At 37.9% G+C, this 24,417-nt stretch overlaps 3 protein-coding genes and 1 long non-coding RNA gene across 6 annotated transcripts in view; 3 read left to right on the top strand and 1 right to left on the bottom strand.

The window, feature by feature from the left end:
• sdk1a (sidekick cell adhesion molecule 1a) overlaps window positions 1-3,464 on the top strand; it is a 637,737-nt gene extending 634,273 nt beyond the window's left edge. For both annotated transcript variants that reach the window (XM_056453953.1, XM_056453952.1), the window contains 2 exons: window positions 117-246; window positions 1,981-3,464. In XM_056453953.1, the coding sequence (XP_056309928.1) occupies window positions 117-246; window positions 1,981-2,253 (403 nt within the window). In that variant the 3' untranslated portion in view covers window positions 2,254-3,464. The remainder of the gene's footprint in view (window positions 1-116; window positions 247-1,980) is intronic.
• A 2,482-nt stretch (window positions 3,465-5,946) lies between these two features.
• LOC130221454 (cytochrome P450 3A40) lies at window positions 5,947-14,112 on the top strand. The gene is made up of 13 exons (XM_056453954.1): window positions 5,947-6,117; window positions 6,259-6,352; window positions 6,453-6,505; window positions 6,840-6,939; window positions 7,041-7,160; window positions 7,484-7,569; window positions 7,654-7,802; window positions 9,488-9,609; window positions 9,719-9,806; window positions 9,921-10,081; window positions 11,926-12,152; window positions 12,232-12,394; window positions 12,503-14,112. Exons 1-13 carry the CDS (start codon window positions 6,050-6,052, stop codon window positions 12,587-12,589), a joined length of 1,518 nt encoding a protein of 505 aa, XP_056309929.1. The 5' UTR covers window positions 5,947-6,049; the 3' UTR covers window positions 12,590-14,112.
• On the bottom strand, window positions 13,905-16,266 carry LOC130221457 (uncharacterized). The gene is made up of 3 exons (XR_008836280.1): window positions 16,075-16,266; window positions 14,683-14,752; window positions 13,905-14,031 (listed from the first exon to the last, which is right to left on the bottom strand). It is a non-coding gene; the product is annotated as an uncharacterized LOC130221457 (long non-coding RNA).
• On the top strand, window positions 14,566-23,962 carry LOC130221456 (cytochrome P450 3A56-like). 2 transcript variants are annotated; one of them, XM_056453958.1, is made up of 13 exons: window positions 14,566-14,857; window positions 15,077-15,170; window positions 15,281-15,333; window positions 15,467-15,566; window positions 15,896-16,015; window positions 17,164-17,249; window positions 17,481-17,629; window positions 17,725-17,846; window positions 18,391-18,478; window positions 18,575-18,735; window positions 21,911-22,137; window positions 22,313-22,475; window positions 22,559-23,962. In XM_056453958.1, the coding sequence occupies exons 1-13, from the start codon at window positions 14,790-14,792 to the stop codon at window positions 22,637-22,639; spliced, it is 1,512 nt and encodes a 503-aa protein (XP_056309933.1). In that variant the 5' UTR covers window positions 14,566-14,789; the 3' UTR covers window positions 22,640-23,962. The 2 variants fall into 2 exon arrangements, with proteins under 2 accessions (XP_056309933.1, XP_056309934.1); XM_056453959.1 differs by lacking the exon at window positions 14,566-14,857 and having other exon boundaries at window positions 15,113-15,170; window positions 15,249-15,333.
• The last annotated feature ends 455 nt before the right edge of the window (window positions 23,963-24,417 follow it).

A 24,417-nucleotide genomic window follows, 5' to 3' on the forward strand; every position in this document is an offset into this window, starting at 1 on the left:
TCAGAACTCTCAGGTGCATTTCTAGCACGTTGTTAGAGTGGCTGATTGTAGTATTGGGAAGCTAGTAACCAACAGTGAACAAAGCAAGCATAATATTTCCTAATCTTTTCCTTCAGATCTCCTCCACGACCAAATCCAGCCGGCCTGCGCTATTCAGACGAAGACATCTGTAGCAATTACAATGGCGTGGTTTCCACTGAGAGCACTGCGCTGACGGAGAGGCCTGCAGAAATGTCTGAGTCTGAGGTACTTTTTCTGATTTTGGGTGTACATCAACTCTTGCCTACAGAGTGATTATATAACAGCACTGTAAAACCCAATAAGTTAATGCAACTCTAACCATTTGAGGAAACCGATTGCTACAAACCATTTGAGTTAAAAACAAATCTATATGAGTACTGTGAACTTACTCCATTTAAGTTGAAGTAATGAGGTATTTAATTAACTCATTACCTTCAACACTGAGTTTTCTTTTCAAATGAGTAGAATTAACTTTCAGTTAAGTTTGAGTTAACTACACTCATTTCATTTGATAGTTGACTGTTGGGTTTTACATTGGGTTCAACATTTGCATTACAAAAATAAAAACTTTTCACTAAATTCTTTCCAGTATCTTATTAAAAGAATATATTGTTTTAATAATTCAGTAACTAGCAAACAGTTTTAATGTATTAGTATAAGTAATTTTTTTCAATTCTGTTCCACATTAACAGTTGATGATTATAAACTTTCCAACCAAAAATTCTAGTTGCTAACATTAATGCTAACAGTACATAGCAATAATGAAATCATAATGAAATGACTATTGAACAACCAACTGTGTGATTAGTAATTCATTCTTCTGTGTATAATATAGTAAAAGTTGGTGTAGAAACCTCTTAGATCAAAATGTATTGAGAGCATGCACAGCTTTCAGTGAGGGCATGTGACATAATTTCCTGTGTCTTACATAACCGTGGAAGATAAGTCTATAAGTATAAAGGTGAAGTATGCTGTGGTAACAGAATTAATGCAAGATTTATGACCAGATATTTATATGAGACAACAGTAATTTTTAAACAATGTAATGTTGTACAGGGCAGGGCTGTCCAAACTCAGTTCTAGAGACTTGTTGTCCTGCAGAATTTAGCTCCAACTTGCCTCAACACAACTGCAAGATGTTTCTAGAAAGCCTCGTTAGAGCTTGATTAGCTGGGGTTGAAACTAAACTTTGCAGGACACCGGCCCTCCAGGACCGAGTTTGGGCACCCCTGGCTTAAGGGATATTTCACCCAAAAATGAAATTATGTCATCATTCACTCACCCTTCACTTGTTCCAACCCTGTTAAATGTTCTTTCGTCTGCTAAACAAACAAAGAAAGCTGGAAATCTGTGACCATTGACTTTCATTGTTTTTGTTTTGGAAGTCAATGGTTTTCAGTTTTCAGGTGTCTTTAAAATATCCTCAGATAGTGTTCAGCAGAAAAAAGAAACTCATAAAGGCTTAAAACCACATGAGGGGAAGTAAACAGTGAGTATATTTATTTTTGGGTGAATGACCCCTTTAGGGCTGTTATAAATTAAAGAAGTTAAATATTATCCAAAAATAACACAAGAGGGAAACACACACTGACTAATTTTGACAACAAGATTTCGTGATTTTCAACTTGTGACTTCCTGTATCATCCTGATTCATGACTTTGAGTAACAGAATATTGAAATATTCTCAAATACATTCATTCATCTACCTTCAGCTTAGTCCCTGATTTATCAGGGGTCGCCACAGCAGAATGAACCGCCAACTACTCTGGCATATGTTTTACGCAGCGGATGCCTTTCCAGCCACAACCTATGACTGGGAAAATTTTCAAATGCAACCATTTGAAAAAAAGCTGAAAGAAATCAAGACTTTTGATTCTCAAATGTTTCTGCATTTATAGAATAATCCTACAGCGTACTGCAGCATAACATGATTTCTCTTGTCACATCTCCACTGATCAGGCCACAGACAGCGAGTGTGAAGAGGAGCCCATCAAACACTCGTTCGTGAATCACTACATGAGCGACCCGTCGTACTTCAACTCGTGGAAGCGGCAGCAGAAGGGGCTGAAGCAGACGCTGGCCTGCTCCTACGAGGAGTGTGCCAGCGGGGACAACGAGTCCTACTATCAGACAGTGGTGACGCAGCACAGTGTCGGTGGGGTCTACACCCCTGCCGGCCAGCCTGCGCCAGGCTCACGAACTCCCGTCACAGGCTTCTCCTCATTCGTGTGACGCACAGAACCACCCGCACCCCTCTTTGTGGCTCGGACAACATAGTTGCAGAGGATCTCCTCTGATTTGGCACAGCACTATCATCACGAGCACTACAAGAGAGACATCACGTGTGAACGAACGCTCATCGAGTTGCTGGATTCTGAATGTCCTCGATTAGCGATCATTATTCAGAGGAGAAAAACAACAAGAAAAAAGATTTTTATACACCAATACCGAAGAGTTACTGTCACTGTACTGTGTCCCTCCTCATGTCTGCAGCCTTGGTTGTGAAAGATGCATAAATGTCTGTGGTTTTTAATAAGCAGGACTCACCGGTCGATGTGATGAGACACATATACAAGCGTAACATTCCTGCCCCATCACATTGAGATGAACATGAGGAAAAGGCGAAGTGGAAAAACACACTGTAATTACTGTATACTCTTGTCTGAATGATTTCATCTCACCGTCAGTGTCCCTATATATACATGTTGCACTCGAGGTCGCAAAGGTCATGAAATATAAATCTTCTCTACTGGATTTGATTCATGCAACCTGGATAATGAAGCACGGATGTTTCCAGTATATTCTTTTATAGACTCACCAGCAAAAAAAAAAAAAAAACCTACAGAGGTTATTAGAAATGGTCTGGTTTTCTGCCTGGACGGTGAGACAGTGCCAGATGTGTTGTGATTTGTGCCATTGCTCATTCTCACACACATATCAACATTCAGTTTTTTTTCTAATGGCTTTTACTTTTGTTCCTGTCTGTTCGGCCTCGCTTAGGAACTGCAAACACTCACTTGAAATTATTTAATGATCGAATGTATGACTTGTGTGTGAGGAGATCAGTATGCAGTTGCTTTGCACATACGTTCTGCACTCTTGAGCCATAAATATTTGAGTTTCCTCCTTTACTTCAGTATGATCGGATCTTTGCTTTTATTTTATTTTTTAACAGGCTTGTAAAAAGTGTAATTTCACAGTGCGATTTTAGAGTTAATTTGTTTTGTCGTTCGCTATAGTGTTCTTCAGAAGTGACGTACAGTAGTTCTGTTGTACTTTCATGAGAAGTATGAATTTTTGCAGTTCTTGAAAATGCCAACACAACAAATACAGTAATCAAACAAGAGTGTACTGTTATGGAAATGTTTGTTTCAGTCTCACCAAGTGTTTTAGCACAAGTGTATGTCATGGACGTTCATGAAGTAAAGATTTTTTATGATAAATTACATGCTTGTTGTTGACTTCAATGCCTCTAAGATACAGACATGTTTTCTTGATATCACAACCACATGTATCTAGCATATACAATTTACGCAGATTGTGGAAAATCTCATTTCAAGTGAAAATACCATATAGTTGTGTTGTTTTTATTACTGTGCTGACTGAAAACTGCATGTTGTGGAGTTCATGGACAGTTATTATTTTATTTTTTATAATAATCTGCACAAAGGAGAATAGAGTCATGTAAATAAAAATATTACCTTCTTTCATTCAGCTAAGTTAAAAGCAATAACAACACACACTAATTATTGTAGCAAATAATGGTAAAGGAACTATTTTAATGTGTGTAACCATGTGTAAACCAGGGGTGGCCAAAGTTTTTCATATGAAGGGCCAAAAACCAAATATCACTGAGAGCCATGGGGCGAAAACAATTATACCTCTCTAACTATTTTACATTATTTTCCTAATTCATTTAATAATATTTCTAAATAGCAAACATTACTTTGAATCATATTAACTAATGCCGTCTTTTGGATGAGACAATAAAGAAAAGGTCCTGACTGGATGTTGCTAGATCAGATATGGTTACAGCCGGATGTTAACAAGAATTATTCATTCTTTCAATTATTTTCTTTTCGGCTTTGTCCCTTTATTAATCTGGGGTCGCCACAGCAGAATGAACCACCAACTTATCCAGCGCATGTTTTACGCAGCGGATGCCCTTCCAGCCGCAACCCATCTCTGGGAAACATCCATACACACTCACACACTAGGGACAATTTAGTCTTCCCAATTTACCTGTGCCTTTGGACTGTGGGGGAAACCGGAGCACCCAGAGGAAACCCACGCGAAGGCAGGGATAACATGCAAACTCCACACAGAAACGCCAACTGACCCAGCCGAGGCTCGAACCAGCGACCTTCTTGCTGTGAGGCAAGTGCACTACCTACTGCGCCACTGCCTCTCCCAGAAAGAATTATTTATATTATTTATTAAATATCCCATTTATTGCATTTTATTAATGTCTACCCCAACCGTTACAGTAATGTAAAAACAGTAGTTGTACCAAGTATTATTTATGCTATCTATTAAATTACCTAATTAATTGTATTTTTAACGCCTACCCCCTTAGACCCAACCATTACAGCACTGTAAAAATATTAATTATTGTTATAAAGTGTCAAAAATTCTGCTATATAGATGTTCATATCGCACTTCCGGCCGACCGCATATCCGATCTAGACTTTATCGTCCTTGACTCTCTGTGGTCATTAAAAATCTTATGGCACTTCTCGTGTCCTGGCCAAATTCCCTTCATCAGCCCTTATGATCATGGCCTCTCAATCATCCCCATCCACCGAATTGGCTCTATCACTGTCTGTCCAGTCCACCAATAGCTGGTGTGTGGTGAGCGCACTGGCACTGTTGTCCTGTGGCTGCCGTCGCATCATCCAAGTGGATGCTGCACACTGGTGGTGGTGTGGAGAGACCCCCTCTCATGATTGTGAAGCGCTTTGGGTGTATGGTCATACACAATAAATGTGTTATATATAAATCCACATTACATACTACTTACTTTTTTATTATTTTTTATTATAATTTATAACAATCACATTTATAAAAGTTTGCCTTTGCCTTGATTCACTCACCAAAGTCTCTGCATTGTCTGTCTGATTAATCTAATTCATTTATACCATTTAAATTGAAAGATTTAATTTCAATTTAAAGATTTAATTTAATTTAAAAAGATTACAAACGATCTCTAAACCATCATTCTCCCATGGCATGGTGGGCCAAATCAAAGGTAACATGGGCCAACTTTGGCCCGCAAGTCCTAGTTTGGGCATCTCTGGTGTAAACACTGTAATTAACATGTAACTAATGATAACGTAAACTAAATTTATGAACAACATCCTTATTTTAAAATCACCTTTTAGGCGTTAAGTTTTAATATACCTTCTTGTTTGAAGTGTAAGAACCAAATGTGATTTTATGTAGTTTGCACAAAAGATATTAAATAGAGATAGACCTATACTGTCATCAATTACAAATCTATAAATAAATTTGGGGGGGAAGGGAAGTGGAACAAAACATGGATTATAATCCATTAACATTTGGCGTGACAATATTATTTGTGAAACTGGCAGCGCCAGTAAAATAATAAACGTCTGTCATAAAGTCATAAACATCGAACTCAGTTTGAAGTCAGTTTCGGTTTTTGTCCAAAGGGTGTCACTATATACTCTGAAATTACAATGAAGGACTTGTTTTTAAGCAACAAAACAGCAGGTTTGTTTTGTGAAGACAGAAGTAGAACTCTGTGTTGAGCTGGTGAGGTGAGTGAAACCGTCGTACTTTATACTGTAAAACTAACTGTTTCGCTTTATGTGTGCTTCTTAACAAGCAAAACCCGTTAATTAAAATTACGCGTCAAAAGTATAAAAGCCGTTAAACGTTGTATTTTTTTTTGTTTTTTCCTCTCATGTGACCGTACTTCCGGATCACTCTCGGTGTCAACGCGAATGAACCACAGCATTGGTGTACCTGAGCATTTGTTGTACACTGAAGAATACAGTGATTTACTATGATTGATCTCTCATCTCTGTCTGTGACCTGGACTCTGGTGGTTCTGGTCATAACCCTCCTGTTAATGTAAGTATTCATTAACAATCACAGATCAAAGAAGAAACTATTTAAATTGGTAGTTGTGTGTTGTCTTATATTTGTGCATTATTTTATTATATTGTAAAGCTAATATGTAATCTGATATCTTTGTTATTGACCACACTGTAGTTACGGTGTTTGGCCGCTTGGATTTTTCAAAAAACTGGGAATTCCAGGACCAAGACCTTTGCCATTTGTTGGCACATCTTTCTCATACTCCAAAGTTAGTATTTGATTATATAAGGTATAAGAATGTGTACTTAAATGATCCTAGAGGAATAAGATTCTCTGTAATTAATTGTCTCTATGCAAATGTATTGTAGGGCATCTGTAATTTTGACATAGAATGTTCTAAGAAGTATGGAAAAGTATGGGGGTGAGTATCAGTTATATGATTTATTGTGTTCAAGAATTCGTTCAAAAAGTTAAGTAACTAAAAATCATTCTAATAAGTGGACTTGCTGCTTAAGAAACAGTTGTTCTGCTCAATAGTCTAGCTGAGTAGAAAGTTCAAAACAACCGCAAATAAGTGTAGTTGAAATCTTATTACATTATCAACTTCTCCATTGTCAAGTGTGATAAAATGAATGCTTGCTAAATTAAAAATAATAATAATTTTAAAAACTTGCTGACTCCACACTTTTAAATGATATAATTATTTGCACAGATCACAGGATTGCTAACTGATAGATATTTCTTACATTAATCAGGATCTATGATGGAAGGCTTCCAGTGCTACTTGTTACTGATCTGGAAATGATCAAAACGATTTTGGTGAAAGACTGTTATTCTACCTTCACTAACAGACGGGTGAGGACATCACAGTTGAACTAGAAGGGTCATAATAAAGTGAATTATTTCTTTAAGACCCAGTAGCTGTCAGTCATCATTTGGATTAATAATTTTTACAGAATATGAATCCAGATTTGGTTGGACCTTTTGCTGATGGAATAACTTTGGTTAAAGATGAAAGATGGAAGCGAATCCGTAGTTCACTCTCTCCATATTTCACTAGTGGACGACTGAAGGAGGTACAGTATCCGTCTTTAAAGAGACCAAAATATAAAATGTACTCACTCAAATATAAAATGTACTCACTCTAATGTTGATCCGAACCTGAGTGACTTTCTTTTGTATGTGTATAACAAAATAAGTTTTTATTAAAGCAAAATTTGTGTGCTTTGTTTGTTCAATGGAGTGCAATATTGTTTAACAGGATGGAAAAGGAATTGAGCATGTTATGTCATTGTTGATGTTAAAACGTTCTACTTTTTTCTTTTATATAACATTTATATTATCTTATACTTTAACACTTTTGTTGCTGATTTTAGATAGTTTTTTTTAAATATTTCAGATATTTCCCATAGCTCTGACACATGCTGATCGTTTTATTCAAAATATGGAAAAGAAAGACCACAATCTGCCAGTTAAAATAAAAGAGTATGTGCCATTTTTCCTTCATAAAATAAGACAAAATAATCACTATATTATGTATTTAACAAGAAGCCCCTATTTGTGTTTCAGTGTTGTGGCTCCATACAGTTTAGATGTTGTCGCCAGCTCCTCATTCAGCGTTGACTTCGACTCCATAAACAACCCTGATGATCCTTTTGTTACCAGCATCAAAAGCTTTTTCAACATCAGTCCACTCAGTCCTCTCATTCTGCTTTTAGGTATGTCATTTTGATTTGATTTTTACAGTGAATCTGGAAAGTATTCATAGCGCTTTACTTTTTCCACATTTTTTATGTTACAGCCTTATTCCAAAATGAATTAAATTAATTTATTTCATCAAAATTTTACACACAATACCCCATAATGACAATGTGAACAAAGATTTTTTTTAATTGTTGCAAATTTATTACAAATAAAAAACCTGAAAAATCACATGTACATAAGTATTCACAGCCTTTCCTCTAAATTGCGCTCAGGTACATTCTGTTTCCACTGATCATTCTTGAGATGCTTCAGCAGCTTAATTGGAGTTCAACTGTGGTAAATTCAGTTGATTGGACAAGATTTGAAAAGGCATTCACCTGTCTAGATAAGGTCCCAGGGTTGACAGTGCATGTCAAAGCACAAACCAAGCATGAAGACAAAGGAATTGTCTGTAGACCTCTGAGACAGAATTGTCTCGAGGAACAAGGATGGGGAAGGTTACAGAAAAATTTCTGCTGCTCTGAAAGTTCTAATGAGCACAGTGGCCTCCATCATTCGTAAGTGGAAGATGTTTGGAACCACCAGGACTCTTCCTAGAGCTGGCCGGCCATCTAAGCTGAGTGATCGGGGGGAGAAAGGCCTTAGACAGGGAGGTGATCAATAACTCGATGGTCACTCTGTCTGAGCTCCAGCGTTCTTCTGTGGCGTGAGGAGAAACTTACAGAAGGACAAGCATCTGTGCAGCAATCCACCAATCAGGCCTGTATGGTAGAGTGGCCAGACAGAAGCCACTCCCCACCTGGAATTTGCCAAAAGGCATCTGAAGGACTCTCAGACCACAAGAAATCAAATTCTCTGGTCTGGTGAGACTAAAATTGAACTCTTTGGATTGAATGCCAGGTGTTATGTTTGGTTAAAATCAGGCACTGCTCATCACCAGGCAAATACCATCCCTACAGTGAAGCATGGTGGTGGCATTATGCTGTGGGGATGTTTTTCAGCAGCAGGAACTGGAAGACTAGTCGCGGTAGAGGGAAAGATGAATGCAGCAATGTACAGAGACATTTGAATGAAAACCTGCTTCAGAGTGCTCTTGACCTCAGACTGGGGCGACGGTTCATCTTCCAGCAGGACAATGACCCAAAGCACACTGCCAAAATATCAATGGAGTGGCTTCACAACAACTCTGTGAATGTCCTTGATTGGCCCAGCCAGAACCCAGACCTAAATCCTCTTGAACATCTCTGGAGAGATCTGAAATTGGCTGTACACCGTCCCTTCCCATCCAACCTGATAGAGCTTGAGAGGTACTGCAAACAGAAATGGGCAAAAAAAATCCCAAAGACAGGTGTGCCAAGCTTGTGTGATCATATTCAAAAAGACTTGAGGCTTTAATTGCTGCCAAAGGTGCATCAACAAAGTATTGATCAAATGCTGTGAATACTTATGTACATGTGATTTTTCAGGTTTTTTATTTGTTACAAATTTGCAACAATTTATAAAAATCTTTTTTCACATTGTCATTGAGGTATTGTTTGTAGAATGGTGAGAAAATAAATGCGTTTAATCCATTTTGGAATAAGGCTGTAACATAAAAAAAGTGAAAAAAGTGAAGCACTATGAATACTTTCTGGATGCACCGTACATGAACAGTATAGAGTAAGATAGAAAATGATTATTATTATGTTTTTAATTGCAGCTTTTTTTCCTTCTGCTGCAAGTCTTTTGGGAAAATTGGGAATAACTCTGTTTTCAAAATCAACTATGGATTTTTACTACAAGGCCCTGAGAAAGATTAAGGATGAGCACAATGAATCAGATGTTTGTTTGCCACTTTTTCACTCTTCAGATTTCTTTCATATCAGATTTGTCAGAAAGATTGAAGCAGCAGTAGATTATGATTAATTTTAGATTGTGTTTTTTTAATCAGGGTCGGGTAGACTTTCTCAGACTCATGATCCAGAATCAAATACCTGATGATCAAGCGAAGGACACCACAAGTGAACAACCAGTAAAAGGTCTGAGAGACATGTTGACATTACATTTGACATTAAGTTTAATTTCATATACTTTCTGAGATGTGACTTGTTTTTAAACTTTTGTTGTGGTTGTTGTTTTTGACCATTTGCTAGGATTAACAGACCATGAGATTCTCTCCCAATCCTTCATTTTCATCCTGGGTGGTTATGAGACTACAAGCACGACTCTCACTTACCTCATCTATAATCTTGCGACTAATCCAGACTGCCTGGAAAAACTGGTGGAAGAGATTGACAAAAACTTCCCTCTTGATGTGAGAATAACTCATTCTGCCTTCTTTGAATGAAAAAAGGCTCATTTTACAACTCTCCTAGGGTTAAACAGTTGAGTTTGTACCATTTTTTAATCATTCAGTCAATCTCTGTCTGGCAGAGGCACTTTTAGCTTAGCTTATCTTAGCATAAATTAAATTATCTTGCTCAAAAATTACGAGTTTGGTTGATTTTCTTATTTAAAGCTTAACTTTTCTGTAGTTACATTGTATACTAAAGACTGTGGAAAAGTTAAAGTATATATAAGGAACTACATTATCAGAACTATACTCTCATTCCAGAGTAATAATCACAGTGGTTGCAGCAGGCACAATGATATTACACAGTGCCTGAAAATTATCCCCCTTTTAGGTAACTTCCAACGTGACTGGCACATGCTCCATGTGCAAGCAGGTTAGTTATATTGATGTAAGTTAGTCAATTTTCAGGCACTGTGTAATATTGTGCTTGATGCAGTCATGGTACAGCAGCAAAGTTCCTTTACTATTATGCCAGAGTATAGTTCCTAGACAAATCGGCCTAGAAAATTGCCATTTTTCAGTTTTAGTACACAATATAACTACAAAAGAGTCAAGCTTTTAATAGCTGGCAGCTAGCTCTCTGCAACTGGTCTCCCACTGAAGCTAAGCAGGGCTGTGCCTGGTCAGTACCTGGATGGGAGACCACATGGGAAAGCTACGTTGCTGCCAGAAGTGGTAGTGAGACCAGCATTATTATTATTATTATTATTGAATAGGAAATTTATCTAAACTTTTAATGCTAATGGTCCAATCTGATTCAATGGTCTAGATAAGCTAAGCTAAATGTGCTCCCACCAGACCTTGAGATCGGCTGAATGGATTAAAAAAATGGTAAAACTTGACTGTTTAACTGTAGGGGAATTGTAAAATGGTAAAGGAACATATTGTAACAAAGTAATATTTATGAATAATATTCTGTAATATTCATGTGATGATTTTTTCTGCTTAACCTGCAGTCTGTGTGGGTCCTAACGCCCCAGTATAGTGAAGGGGACTTTATACTGCTCAGTGAGTGCCGTCTTTTGGATGAGACGTTAAACTGAGGTCCTGACTCTATGTGGTTGTTAAAAATCCCAGGATGTTCTTCAAAAAAAAGAGTAGGGGTTTAACCCTGGCATCCTGGCCAGATTTGCCCACTGGCATCATGGCCTTCTAACCATTCCCAAATCATAATTGGCTTCATCACTCTAGGAGCATCCTAAATCGCACTTATGCACTATTCTATGTTATTCTGTAGTGTAAATAGTGTATGTAGTGTATTCACACTGAAATATTCGTTTTAATGTTAAAAGAATAAATGCACTTTAGATACCTGGATGCTGCACTTCTTCAACTGGTAAAAAGAATGACAGACACTTTATGCACTCAACTTGATTGCAACTTTGCTCACGTAGCAGAAGGGGCAGAGCTTTCAGGCACTGATGTTGGATTACTATATTTATTTTGGATTGAGGATTCCAGGTAGATGCTGCACACTGATGGTAGATGGAGATTCCCCCCAAAAATTGTGTGAAGGGCTTTGAGTGTCCAGAAAAGAGCTATATAAATGTACAGAATTATTATTATTATCATTAATAAATAGGAAAATTATCTAAACTTTTAACGCTAATGGTCTAATCTGATTCAATGGTCAATTACAAGCTAAGCTAAAAGTGCTCCCACCAGACCTTGAGATCAGCTGAATGGTTTAAAAAATGGTCAAACTTGACTGTTTAACTGTAGGGGAGTTGTAAAATGGTAAAGGAACAAGTTGTAACAAACTGTAATATTCATGTGATGATTTTTTTTTGTTTGTTTTTCTTCAGACACCCATCACATATGACGCATTGATGAGAATGGATTATTTGGAAATGGCCATACATGAATCAATGCGCATCTTTCCTGCTGGTCCTCGATTAGAAAGGGTCTGTAAAAAGACAGTAGAGCTCAATGGCATCACCATACCAAATAACACTCTGGTTGGAATTCCTTTGTACGTTTTAAGCCGTGATCCAGAGCTCTGGGAGTCTCCTCATGAGTTCAGGCCTGAAAGGTGATACATTTACCAAATTGTTTGTTAAGACATTATCAGGGAAGCAAAAATTGCAGCACTTTCTGATACATCTTTTCAGGTTCAGTCCAGAGAGCAAGTCAGAGATCAACCAGTGTGCCTTCATGCCTTTTGGACTCGGCCCTCGTAACTGCATTGGAATGAGATTTGCTCTAATGATGATGAAACTTCTTGTTGTGAAGCTGCTACAGAAATTCACTGTGGAAACATGTAAAGAGACGCAGGTTGGTACACTGACTGTCATAAGACATGAGAGACATGAGGCTTTACCTTAATTAGGAAACATGTAAATAAATCATTAATTACATTTATTTTCTGCTGTCTATTTTCAGATCCCTGTAGAGCTGAACTTTTTTTTTCAGCCAAAGGTTCCTATCATACTGAAGTTAATTCCAAGGTCTCACAAGGAAGAACAATAATGGAAATGTGGAGCATCATAATAGTATACACAATTTAATTTTAGTGATGTAGAATTAACAAAATAACCTGAAGTACAGTTTAATTTTAGGTGTCTATACACTGTATGCTTTTAGTCTTTATATTCACTTATACAAATTACTTGTTGAAATTATAGTACTCGTTGTTTCCTGGTTCATTGATGTTTTGTTTATTTTATACTGTTTGAGGATGTTTGATGTTTAAAAATACTACATTACTAAAAAGCATAATTGTAAAATATGTAGTTAGATAACAGAATTTATTTTTCTCTAATCTTAATAAAAGACATCTGATGTCTTAAATTTTCATTTGATTACAGTATAATGTTTTTTTTTTTACATCTGCACTGAAAGTAAAGACTATTGATTACAAATATGAAACGGTAAATAAGTAATGAAACCACAATTTATTTAAGCAGCTTAGTGTATGGTTATCATATACAGCGAGTAAAATAAGTATTGAACCTTTTTTTAAAAAACAACTAGTTTGTTTAGAAATTGTCGTGTAATAAAATGAAATTACTCTGGGGAAAAAAATATTGAACACATGAAGAAAGGTAGGTGTAGATAGGCATGGAAAGCCCAGGTAGTTTTCAGAAATCAGCCCTGTCCCTCACAAGTGTAAATTAATATTAGCTGCTTCAGTCCAACATCTACATTACCAAATGATGAAGATAAAACCAGGGTGGACATTTCAGCAAGACAATGATCCAAAACACTGCCAAGGAACTCACAAATAGTTTCAGAAAAATAAAATATAGCTGCTAGAATGACCCAGTTAATCACCTGATCCGAATTCAATAGAAAATAAGAACTAAAGAGATGATAGAAGAGACCCACAGAACCATCAAGATTTTTTGACTGTTTAAGTCTGCAGAAAAATCCCACGTGACCTGAGCAATGTGACTCGTTTTCCATACAAGAGGAAACTTGAAACTGCCATTAAGAAATAAAATCTTTTTATACAAAGTGTTAAATACATTGCAGTACTTCCTCTTTGTGTCATTCAATTGTTATAACACATAACTAGTTTATCTGGAAATGTTTTTTTTTTATTGTTTGGGTATACTTATTTTACGTGCTGTAAAAATCTTATACTCACTTACTCCCAGGGCCATTTATATCGAAGTTGATATTTAGCCGCACCGTATTAGTGTTTCATAACATCTAGTTTTTATGAGGTGGGTTGTTGGCCCAACGCTCAACTCCTAACCTTGAGGACCAGAACACACACGCATAAACAACGGACAATTTAGCTTGGGGCAAACTGCACCTGGAGGAAACCCACGTGAACACGGGGAGAGCATGCAAACTCCACACAGAAATGGCAACTGACCCAGCAGGGGCTTGAACCTGCGACCTTCTTGCTGTGATACGACAGCTCTACCCACTGCACCACCGTGTCACCATGCCACCTTTTTTGGCTGTAGAAAAAAAAATTTTTGTTTTGAGGACAAAAATCACACCGATTTTAATCAAATCTTTAATAAAGTCTTTTATAATAATATTGGGTCACTGTGTATAAATTATCACTCCCATCACATGCTCCATAACTGAGCATGTTCTAATCTAGATGCAAACAATTAACTACGACTTAATGCATGTGCAATGAGAAAATATAGTTATTTTGTCAACACTACGATTTTCTGTCACTGATAAATATTACTTCTATGTGCAACGCTACGCTACACTTCTTATTTAAGTGTGTCTTTCGTAAGGGCTACTTAACGTAAAATCTGAAGGTTTATGTTAGCTGGTTAATGTAGTGAAAAGCGCGTTTTTGTGTCTAAAATATTGATTCCCGTCACTTTATGGCATGAAAATACAATAAAGGGACACGCTAACGTTTTTGAGTGGCAGAACAGGATATATAGGTTTGATTTGTGAAGACGCGATGTAAAACTCGCTTTACTCTGTTCTTGTAAGGTGAGTAAATCCACCTGATACTTCACACACTGAGACGAACTTTGTTTGGTATTGTGGGTGGGTGTCTTTCGTCATTCTTCATAATAAAGGCATTACTGAAGGTTTACGACAGCTTATCAGTGCTGAAAATGGGAAAATGTATGTCAAACCTTTCGAACGCCCACTTCCGGATCATCCGTCGGGAACGGGAATAGATCCAAATGCGAACCGACAGCATCGCTGTGGGCCAATACACGGAAGAATACAGTGATTTACAATGTTTGATCTTTCATCTCTGTCTGTGACCTGGACCCTGGTGGTTCTGGTCATAACCCTCCTGTATTTGTGAGTATTCATTTACAATATAACAGATAACAACAAATAACAGCTAATTGTGATGCAATATTCAGTTGCCTTGTTTCTCTGATTAATATATCCCACTAAATTAATAGTTGTGTGTTCTTATTGTGTATCACACTAATAAATGCTAGGGTCTTTGTCTATATAACTTATCTATTTTCTGTTTGTAAACTTATGATATCTTTGTTATTGACCACATGCTAGGTATGGTGTTTGGCCACATGGATTTTTCAAAAAACTGGGAATTCCAGGACCAAGACCTTGGCCTTATTTTGGCACATTTCTCTCCTACACTAAAGTGAGTATTTCATTATTTAACTACTGTAATTTGTATTTAAATTATCATAGAACAATAATACTATTTTTTTTATCTCAGTAATTTAATGTCTCTATGCAAATGAATTTTAGGGCTTTTATAATTTCGATATGGAGTGTGCTAAGAAGTATGGAAAAGTATGGGGGTAAGTCTCAGTTATACAATTTACTAGACTAGACTAAAGTAATAATAAACATTTAATGGAAATTCAAAGAGAAATTGAAATCATTTGGAAAAACTCCTTGCACTGTTATTTTTTTATTTCTTTCATTGATCAGGATCTATGATGGAAGGTTGCCGATACTAATGGTCACAGACCTGGAAATGATCAAAACGATTATGGTGAAAGAATGTTATTCTACCTTCACTAACCGAAGGGTGAGGACACCACAGCTGTACTAGAAGTGGCATAATAACATTAAGCACATTATTGCTATATGACTATGTATATATGTGTGTGTGTGTGTGTGTATATAAATATATATACACACACACACACATATATACAGTCATATAGCAATAATGTGCTTAATGTTATTATGCCACTTCTAGTACAGCTATACAGTACAGTACAGCTGCATATTTAGTACAGCTCTATATATATATATATATATATATATATATATATATATATATATATATATATATATATATATATATATATATATATATTATTATTATTATTTTATTTATTTATTTTTTTTCAGGAAATAAATGTGGATCTTGCTGGCCCCCTTGCTGATGGAATAACTGCAGTTAAAGATGAGAGGTGGAAGCGAATCCGTGGTACACTCTCTCCATATTTTACTAGTGGCCGGCTGAAGGAGGTACAGTGAAGGTCTTTAAAGTTCACCCAAAAATGAAAGCGCTGTCATTAAGTACTCACCCTTGTGATTTTCCTGAGACCTTCCTTCAGCTTCTGAACACAAATTAAAATTTTATAGATGAAATGAGAAGCTCTGTCATCCTCCATAGACAATGAGGGTCCTGACATGCTCAAAATCCAGAAAAGGAACCAAAAAATTCCATGTGACTTCACTGGTTCAACTAATCATACAAAGCTTTTAAAAGCTGTTAGAAAGACATCTGATCTGGGTGTACATTTACTAAGCTTGCATGTTGCGCTGTTGACTGTAATGGCAGTATATCACACTGCCCTCAGTAAACATGCACACTTTTGACTCGACGTGGCAGATAGACAAAGGCAAACAAAAGTCTCTTTGGAGCTTCGAATGGTTGATGAGAATATTGGAGCTTATGCTTTTCATCCAAAATATTTTAATTTGTGTTAAAATGAACAAAGATCTCAGCGAATTGAAATAACATAAAGGCAAGTAATTAATAACAGAATATTCATTTTGGGGGGGACTAACTTTTAAGATGCAAATGAAATCAAAACTAACCATAACCCATAAGACTTTGTTAGCTTATATCTGCATGTCATTAAAAATATTGTATGCCCTTGTAATCTTTAATTGAAATCTGAAAATGCACTTCCTGTTTGTTTTCAGTTAAATTGTCAGATTACATATGGTGAGCAGGAGGAGTCTACTAGGTTGTAATAACTCTTCTAAAACCCATTTCCCGATCTTTCTGAATGAAATGCCTATTCAACTCGCAGCAGAAAAAACAAGCCACGCCTACTGTTGTCTCATTTAATACTCCGTTCCTCTAGGAACTGTGTCACAATACATAAAAACAGCTTCCGGGTCATGTGGACTTTAAGGGATAGTTCACGCAAACATGAAAATTGTCTCTTTGAAATGGGCTGTTTCAGACACTGGGGTTTAGGATACCAGTACTCTCCTGCATATATTTATAGATTCAAGCAGAAATGTTATTGTTGATATTGGTATCAACAATAACATTTGCTGGGTAATAACATTTGCATAGCTTGGTATTTCTTTGACTACTGCTATATTTTATATGATGTACTTGTTTACATGAAATAACACTTGTTTTAAATGTGTTTCAGATATTTCCTATTGCTTTGACACATGCAGATCGGTTTATTAAAAATATGCAAAAGAGAGACCACGAGCAGCCGGTTAAAATTAAAGAGTATGTGACACATTTTCTTTATAACATGAACTTTACTTTCACATTTTATGCATAAGTTTCACTCCAAACTTATTTTTGATGTGTAAAACTAATTAAATGAATGTCCTTCATCAATTAAATGTGTTATACCATTATATTATAATATTATAACCTTGTATAACCTTATATTAATAAGATGACTAGTTCTGTTACAAGCAAACATAAATGACCATTATATATTTTTTATTTCAGAGTTATGGCTTCATACAGTTTAGATGTGGTCACCAGCTCAGCTTTTAGCGTTGACATCGACTCCATAAACAACCCTGATGATCCTTTTGTTACCAACATAAAGAACTTTTTAAAGTTCAATCTATTTGGCCCTTTCGTTCTTCTTTTGAGTATGTTTTTTTTTGTATTTAAAATGAGCTTTTTATTGTTGTTTTATATGTTTTACAGCTAATAATTTTAACATGAAGTCTGAAACTTTTTTCAGCTTTATTCCCCTCTATTGCAAATCTTTTGGGGAAGATGGGATTAAGCATGTTTTCAAAGCCGACTGTGGCTTTTTTCTACAAGGCCCTGAGAAAGATAAAGGACGAGCACAAGGATTCAAATGTATGTTAGTCACTTTTGCACTCTTCAGATCCAGTTTTAGATTTTGCCGAGATGCTGATGCAGAAGTATATTATGATTAATATTACATTTACTCCTTTACCAGACACAGATCCAAAGCAACTTAGAAATGAGGCAATCGTAAAGAGTCAATACTAAAGTGTCACTAATACAGTTCATGACATTGCTTGAAAAAAACAAAAGCTAGGGTAGAAGGGAAATCGGGAAGCAGTGAGAAGTGATAATTATTCATTCATTCATTCATTTACCTTTGGCTTAGTCCCTTATTTATCAGGGGTCACCATGCAGAATGAACCACCAACTATTCCAGCATATATTTTACGCAGCGGTTGCCCTTCCAGATGCAACCCAGTACTAAGAAACACCCATACAGTCTTGCATTCACACACCCACTCACACACTACGGGCAATTTAAATAAAACAATTCACATATAGCGCATGTCTTTGGACTGTGGGGGAAACCGGAGCACCCGGAAGAAACCCACACGAACACAGGAGAAGTAATATAATGTTTTTTTAATTATAGGGTCGGGTAGACTTTTTCAGACTCATGATCCAGAATCAAATACCTGATGATCAAGTGAAGGACACCACAAGTGAACAACCAGAAAAAGGTCTGAGAGACATTTTGACATTACAGACTGTGTTATTTCATAATATGCATCATCAGGTATGACTTGTTTTAAATATGTTTTTTGTTGATTTACTAGGATTAACAGACCATGAGATTCTCTCCCAATCTTTCATTTTTATCATGGGCGGTTATGAGACTACAAGCACGACTCTCACTTTCCTCCTCTATAATCTTGCTACTAATCCAGACTGCCTGGAAATGCTGGTCGAGGAGATTGACAAAAACTTCCCTCTTGATGTGAGAATAACTCATTCTGCCTTCTTCACTTTTTGTATAGAGTTTTTCACCAAGTACCAAAAACTTTCTCTCCAAGTACTACCATAATGACCAGTACAGTAATACAGTAGTGTAGTAGGCCTAATTAAGCAGCTACATCTACACAGTTCAAAAACAAGACTGATTAATTTCTAATAAAAATATTTATTATTGTCAGCCACTTTAAACATAAATAGTTTGAACATTAAGATTCTACTTTGCTTACAGGTATAATTAAAAACCTTCAATGTTTAAATTAAAGTGTGCTTTTAAAAGTTAATTAAAATGGCACTGTTCTTAATAAGTAAAAAGAAAATGAAATGGTTACGAATGTAACTCATTTTCCCTGAGGGAGGATGCTCCAATGCTGTGTCGACACGACACTTTTAGAGGATATCACTAAATAACCCATCACTCTGAAGAATAAGATCAATCGCAGTTAATGGCAATCTACAATCAGCTGAGTATAAATCCACCAGCTGCAGAGAGCGAGTGTATGGTAAGCGCCACAGCAGCTGGACCTCGCCATGGCCTTGGTGAGAAGTTTGCCAAGCACCGCGTGAGTGCACAGTCATCACACAGCCCTCCAACGTCCCCAGACCCTTACTTAACTGAAAATGAATCCTTTATAAAAAATTTTAGGGGGGTTGAAAAACATCTCACCTAGCTGAGTTAGAATTTTTTTGTTATACGATGGGAAAGCATGCCAACAGAAAACCTGAAGTAGGATAGCATCATGCTGACCTTGCATGTCTGGGGTTCTTCTTGGTGAGAAGCGCACCACACAATGAATAGGCTCCACTTCAGTGTGCAGACGTGCCTCGTAGAGGGTGCTCTAGCCTGAGTGATGGTGTTAACCAGCGCACTGGGAGGTCACCACGTCTGCATCTAGAGACCACCCATAGAGGTTCTAGAGACCAGTGCAGGTGCCATAAGGTGTCCCGTCCCTAACAAAAGGACATGCTTCCTTAGGGGAATTCGTCAAGGAGGGGCTGTCTCATGTGTAAGTTTGGGAACTCAGGTCCGGTTGGGCCAAGGAGGTGCAACAACTAAGACCTACTCAGGATGCGTTTCTGCATGAAATTCTGACCAGCATCCTATGGAGATAACTGTTAAAAATGGGCACATAGGATTAGTTATAACCTACCAAACTTTTGGGTTAGATAAAGTGTGGGCTATAAATGCCGCTCTCCATCTTGGCTGAAGGGATTGTCTAGATTGCATCCTTTGCCAGGAGGACTGCAATCTCCTCGCATGAGACAGGGGCGGTGTTGACTGACATGAAATACACGCCAGTAAGCTGGGGAGGCCGTATAGTGATTTAAATCGTGTAGCCTGGAAGAGCCATTACAATGGGCTGGGCAGCACAAACAAGACTTGCAGAGCCATACAGATCGGCACCATTGGATCGATGGCTGACACACACACGGTGGGGCAGCTTCGGAATGGAGAGTGCTCACCCCGGGAAACACACTTCCCGAAGAAAAGATGTAAATAAGAGATTAGCTCTTACCCAGGATCCTGCAAAGAGGCTGGAGGTGCGAGAGAAAGTAGCCCGTTTCCTGACACCCTTGGTGCACCAAAGCCGCAAGGTGCAAGGCAGTGCACCCCATGCTGGTAATGCTCTGGCTTCACACCTGAGAGAGAGAGAGGAGAAACCACTCTTTCTTGGGTATCATCGGCCAAGTCCAGCACACTGCATTCATCTGCAGGGGGAATTCCCAGCCCTCCACCAGAAAAAGAAGGGTCCTTTTCTTCTTTTCAAGTGGCCTGCCTCAGGGTCATTTCGCGGTCCGTTAACTAGACTTAACTGACTTCCTGTGTGGGCGGGGGGGTAGAGAGTTGTGACGTCAGATCGGATCACAGGTCACGGGAAAGATACTCTTGATGAGGAGCAGCCAGCGTGGATGGGCCAAGTGGAGAAGCAATCTTCCGAGTCCGCCTGGGGAACAACTTTCCATGTGCAGCCCGGCCAGTGCTGATACCGCAGAAGCAACAAGGCCCATGGCAGTGTGGGCTCTGACAGTAAAAGACACAGATAACCCACATGCCTTGGATGGCGGTCTTGGCTTACCCCTTGGCTTACCCACCTGGAAATAGCCTCTTACCCACTGGCCGCCCCGCCATTGAGGGACGTGAGGATGCATGCGCACAAGGATTGAAAAATGCCCTTAATAGCTGTGCGCTTACTTTGTGCCCCCTGCAATAAGGGGATAGGGGGCTGGGAGGGTTTAACTCTTATCAGCCCCCGCGTCCCACCCTCTTGTCAGTCCGGCAGCGGGTCTGAGGGACTAGCCTTCTCCAGCCCTACTGCCGAAGCAGCCCGGAAAATCACAGCCATCATGCCCGACTCCATATCCGTAAACTGTGCTGTGCACCCCGGAGGGTGGTAGAACATGACATCTAAACATGACAGCTCGCCCCCTAGATGCCATGATGGGCATCTGATCTCAAGTGGAAGTGAAGGCATAACGAGGATGAACCGTCACATCTGCTTGGAGCTTATACAGGGTGCGTTGTGGAGGAGTGGGCAGTCCGCGGGCAATGGATAAGCCCCCATTGAAATCCTCATATCTGCTCAAGTGCTCACCACTTTCACAGGGAACATCAGGGATGCTCGCACTTTTGCAAGTGCAAGCCGCAATCTCAGTTGTGCAAAAGACATGCCATCGCAGTGAGGGCATGAGCTGTCCGTGAGCACCACATGCAAATGCTGAACCCGCCAACATGTGATGCAGTACCAGTGCCCATTATCAGGAGATAAGAACCACCGCATCCAGAAATGCACAGTTGGGACATCGTCTTGAAAAAGTGTTTCTCTAAAGCGTATCTGCTGCGCAATTTTTATTTTAATCATGCTTACGGACCTGCAGTGGACCAGTTATGTGCACCCCTGCTTACATAATTTTTTTTCTCAAGCACCATGTGCCTCGTCAGGCTCTGTTCACTCTTTTATTTCATTATTCAGGGATTTCTGAGAAGGAAGCCTGAGTAGGTATCCATGAGTGATATGTGTACCACAGTTTGAGAATCACTGGTAAAGAGTCTAGTTCAAGGCAGCTTTAGAGCATCAGATGCATCTGTGTTAGGAACATTAAAAAAGTACAATAAAACCTTAATATCAATTGGGAATGTCTTATTTTCTTGTATTCTTCAGACTCCTATCTCATACGATGCATTGATGAAAATGGATTACTTGGAAATGGCCATAAATGAGTCAATGCGTCTCCTTCCCACTGCCCCACGCCTGGAAAGGGTCTGTAAGAAGGCTATAGAGATGAATGGCATCAGCATACCAAAGGACACAATGATTACAATTCCTACATATGTTTTAAATCAAGACCCGCAACTCTGGGATTCTCCTCATGAGTTCAGGCCTGAGAGGTGATGCATGTAAACTCTGAACATTTCTTTTCTTGCCACAGTTTTTCTCAATTCAGTTTTCTTCACATATACATTTTACAGTATTAATAAATAAAAAAGAAAGCTTGAAACATTTTCACTGAAGAAAGAATTACTAAACTGAAGAATTACTAAACTTTCTGATTCACCATTACAGGTTCAGCCCAGAGAATAAGTCTGAGTTTCTCCAGTACGCTTTCATGCCTTTTGGACTCGGCCCTCGAAATTGCATTGGGATGAGATTTGCTTTAATGATCGTTAAGCTTCTTGTTGTGAAGCTGCTACAGAACTTCAGTGTGGAAACATGTAAAGAGACGCAGGTTGGTACTCTGATAGTCAGTCGTCACATGAGGCTGTGTTTTGTTTTTTGTATATGGATAAAAATGTATATTTTTCTTTTCAGATTCCTCTAGAACTGAATCCTGTTTTTCAGCCAAAGGTTCCCATCACACTGAAGTTAACACCAAGGAAAAGGAATAATTAAAATACAGATCACGTTTTTGTAATTGTGCAGATTAATTTATGTAGAATTTTAAACATTTACATGCAGCTTCATTTTAAGTATCCATATTTTACCGTAAGCTCCGACTTTTTTATATTCAACAATTACAGCATACTATTTCAATTCATGCTGCTGATGATTCCTGATTAATTCGTTTTGTGTAGTTTGTTTTATACTATTTAAAATGTAAGTAAAAGTCGGCGCCAATAGCCTAGTGGTAAAGTGCGCCGACATATAGCCCCATAGTGCTCGTGGTGACCCAAGTTCGATTCCCGGCTTGAGGTCCTTTGCTGAGCCTTCCCCTCTCTTTGCTCCCAATACTTTCCTGTCTGCAACCTCTAATGTCCTATCCAAATAAAGGTGAAAAACCATGAAAAAAAAATGTAAGTAAAGCACTACATGTCAAATTGACCATTCAGTTGTACGCATGTCTAATTTTATAACAGTATAAAGCAAGCACTGAATGCTGTATAATCAGGTGTTTGATAACATAATTCATTTATTTTTCTTAAGTAGCTGAACAAAATACCTCTACTTTTAATTAAATTAGGGGACAAATGTGACCTTTTTCCAATCTTTTTTTTTTCTTTTACATCTGCCCTGAAATTAAAAACGTCTTAGTTTCAAATTATAAAACAGTAAATCAATATCAAAACATAAATGAAATGTATAAATATTTCACAAAAAATAAAAGTCTATTTTAAATTATTCATTTATTCATTCATTTTCCTTCAACTTATTTCTTATGTATCAGGGCTAGCCACAGCAGAATGAACCGCTAACTATATGGCATATGTTTTTTCAGCTGCAACCTAGGACTGAAAACATCTATACACTCTTGCATTCACACACACATGGCCAATTTAGTTAATCCAATTCACCTATACTGCACGTCTTTGGACTGTGGGGGACACTGGAGCACCTGGGGGAAAACTTACATCAACACGGGGAGAGCATGCAAACTCCACACAGAAATGCCAACTGGACCAGCTGGGACTGGAACCACCACTGAGCCGCCCTGTTTTAAATGATAAAAGGTCAATGTACTTTTAAATTTAGAGCTGATTAATGCCTAAATGTATAGAATGGTGTGTCTTTATGCATTTAAAACCTTGATATAGCAAAAGATATGATGAAGCAATTTAGCTTTTAAGGACAAATTTACAAACACACACAAATTAATAACTTAAGAGGCACTTTGCAAAAAGTTGATTTTCTCGTTGGAGGAAACTAAACTTCTGAGCCTACTGGTCCATTGATAAACACCTTACAATACATTTGTGTGTCCTGTTTTATGAATGAAAAGTAACTTGTATTGTAAATATGAAACAGTAAATTAGTAATGAAACCAGCATTTGTTCAAACAACTTGTGTATGGATTTCATATACAGCAGGTAAAATAAGTATCAAACATGTTTTTCTAAAAAACGTTTCTAAATGTGCTGTTAACTTGAAATTTTCACCAGATGTCAGTGACAACCAAAGTATTCAGTATGACAGGGGAAAATGAGTAAACACATAAAGAAAGGGATGTATAAGTAGGCTTGGTAAGTCCAGACAGTAGCTGAAATCTTTCAGATTTTAGAAAGCAGCCCGGCCTCTCAAAAGTGTAAATGAATACTAACTGCTTCAGTCTTACATCTACATTACCAAGTAATGAAGAAGAAACCAGGGTGGATATTTCAGCACGGCAATGATCCCAAACACAGCCAAGGAAACTCAATGGGGTTCAGAACAATAAAATAAATCTGTTAAAATGG

The sequence above is a fragment of the Danio aesculapii genome, chromosome 3 (assembly GCF_903798145.1).
Source record: "Danio aesculapii chromosome 3, fDanAes4.1, whole genome shotgun sequence".
NCBI classification, from domain to species: Eukaryota; Metazoa; Chordata; class Actinopteri; order Cypriniformes; family Danionidae; genus Danio; species Danio aesculapii.

Coding starts and splice junctions, on each gene's coding strand:
- LOC130221454 (XM_056453954.1), top strand. CDS start 6,050: ATGATTGATCTCTCATCTCTGTCTGTGACCTGGACTCTGGTGGTTCTG. Junction 6,940..7,040: donor CTACCTTCACTAACAGACGG/GTGAGGACATCA, acceptor TAATTTTTACAG/AATATGAATCCAGATTTGGT. Junction 10,082..11,925: donor ACAAAAACTTCCCTCTTGAT/GTGAGAATAACT, acceptor GTTTTTCTTCAG/ACACCCATCACATATGACGC.
- LOC130221456 (XM_056453958.1), top strand. CDS start 14,790: ATGTTTGATCTTTCATCTCTGTCTGTGACCTGGACCCTGGTGGTTCTG. Junction 17,847..18,390: donor ACGAGCACAAGGATTCAAAT/GTATGTTAGTCA, acceptor TTTTAATTATAG/GGTCGGGTAGACTTTTTCAG. Junction 18,479..18,574: donor AAGTGAACAACCAGAAAAAG/GTCTGAGAGACA, acceptor TTGATTTACTAG/GATTAACAGACCATGAGATT.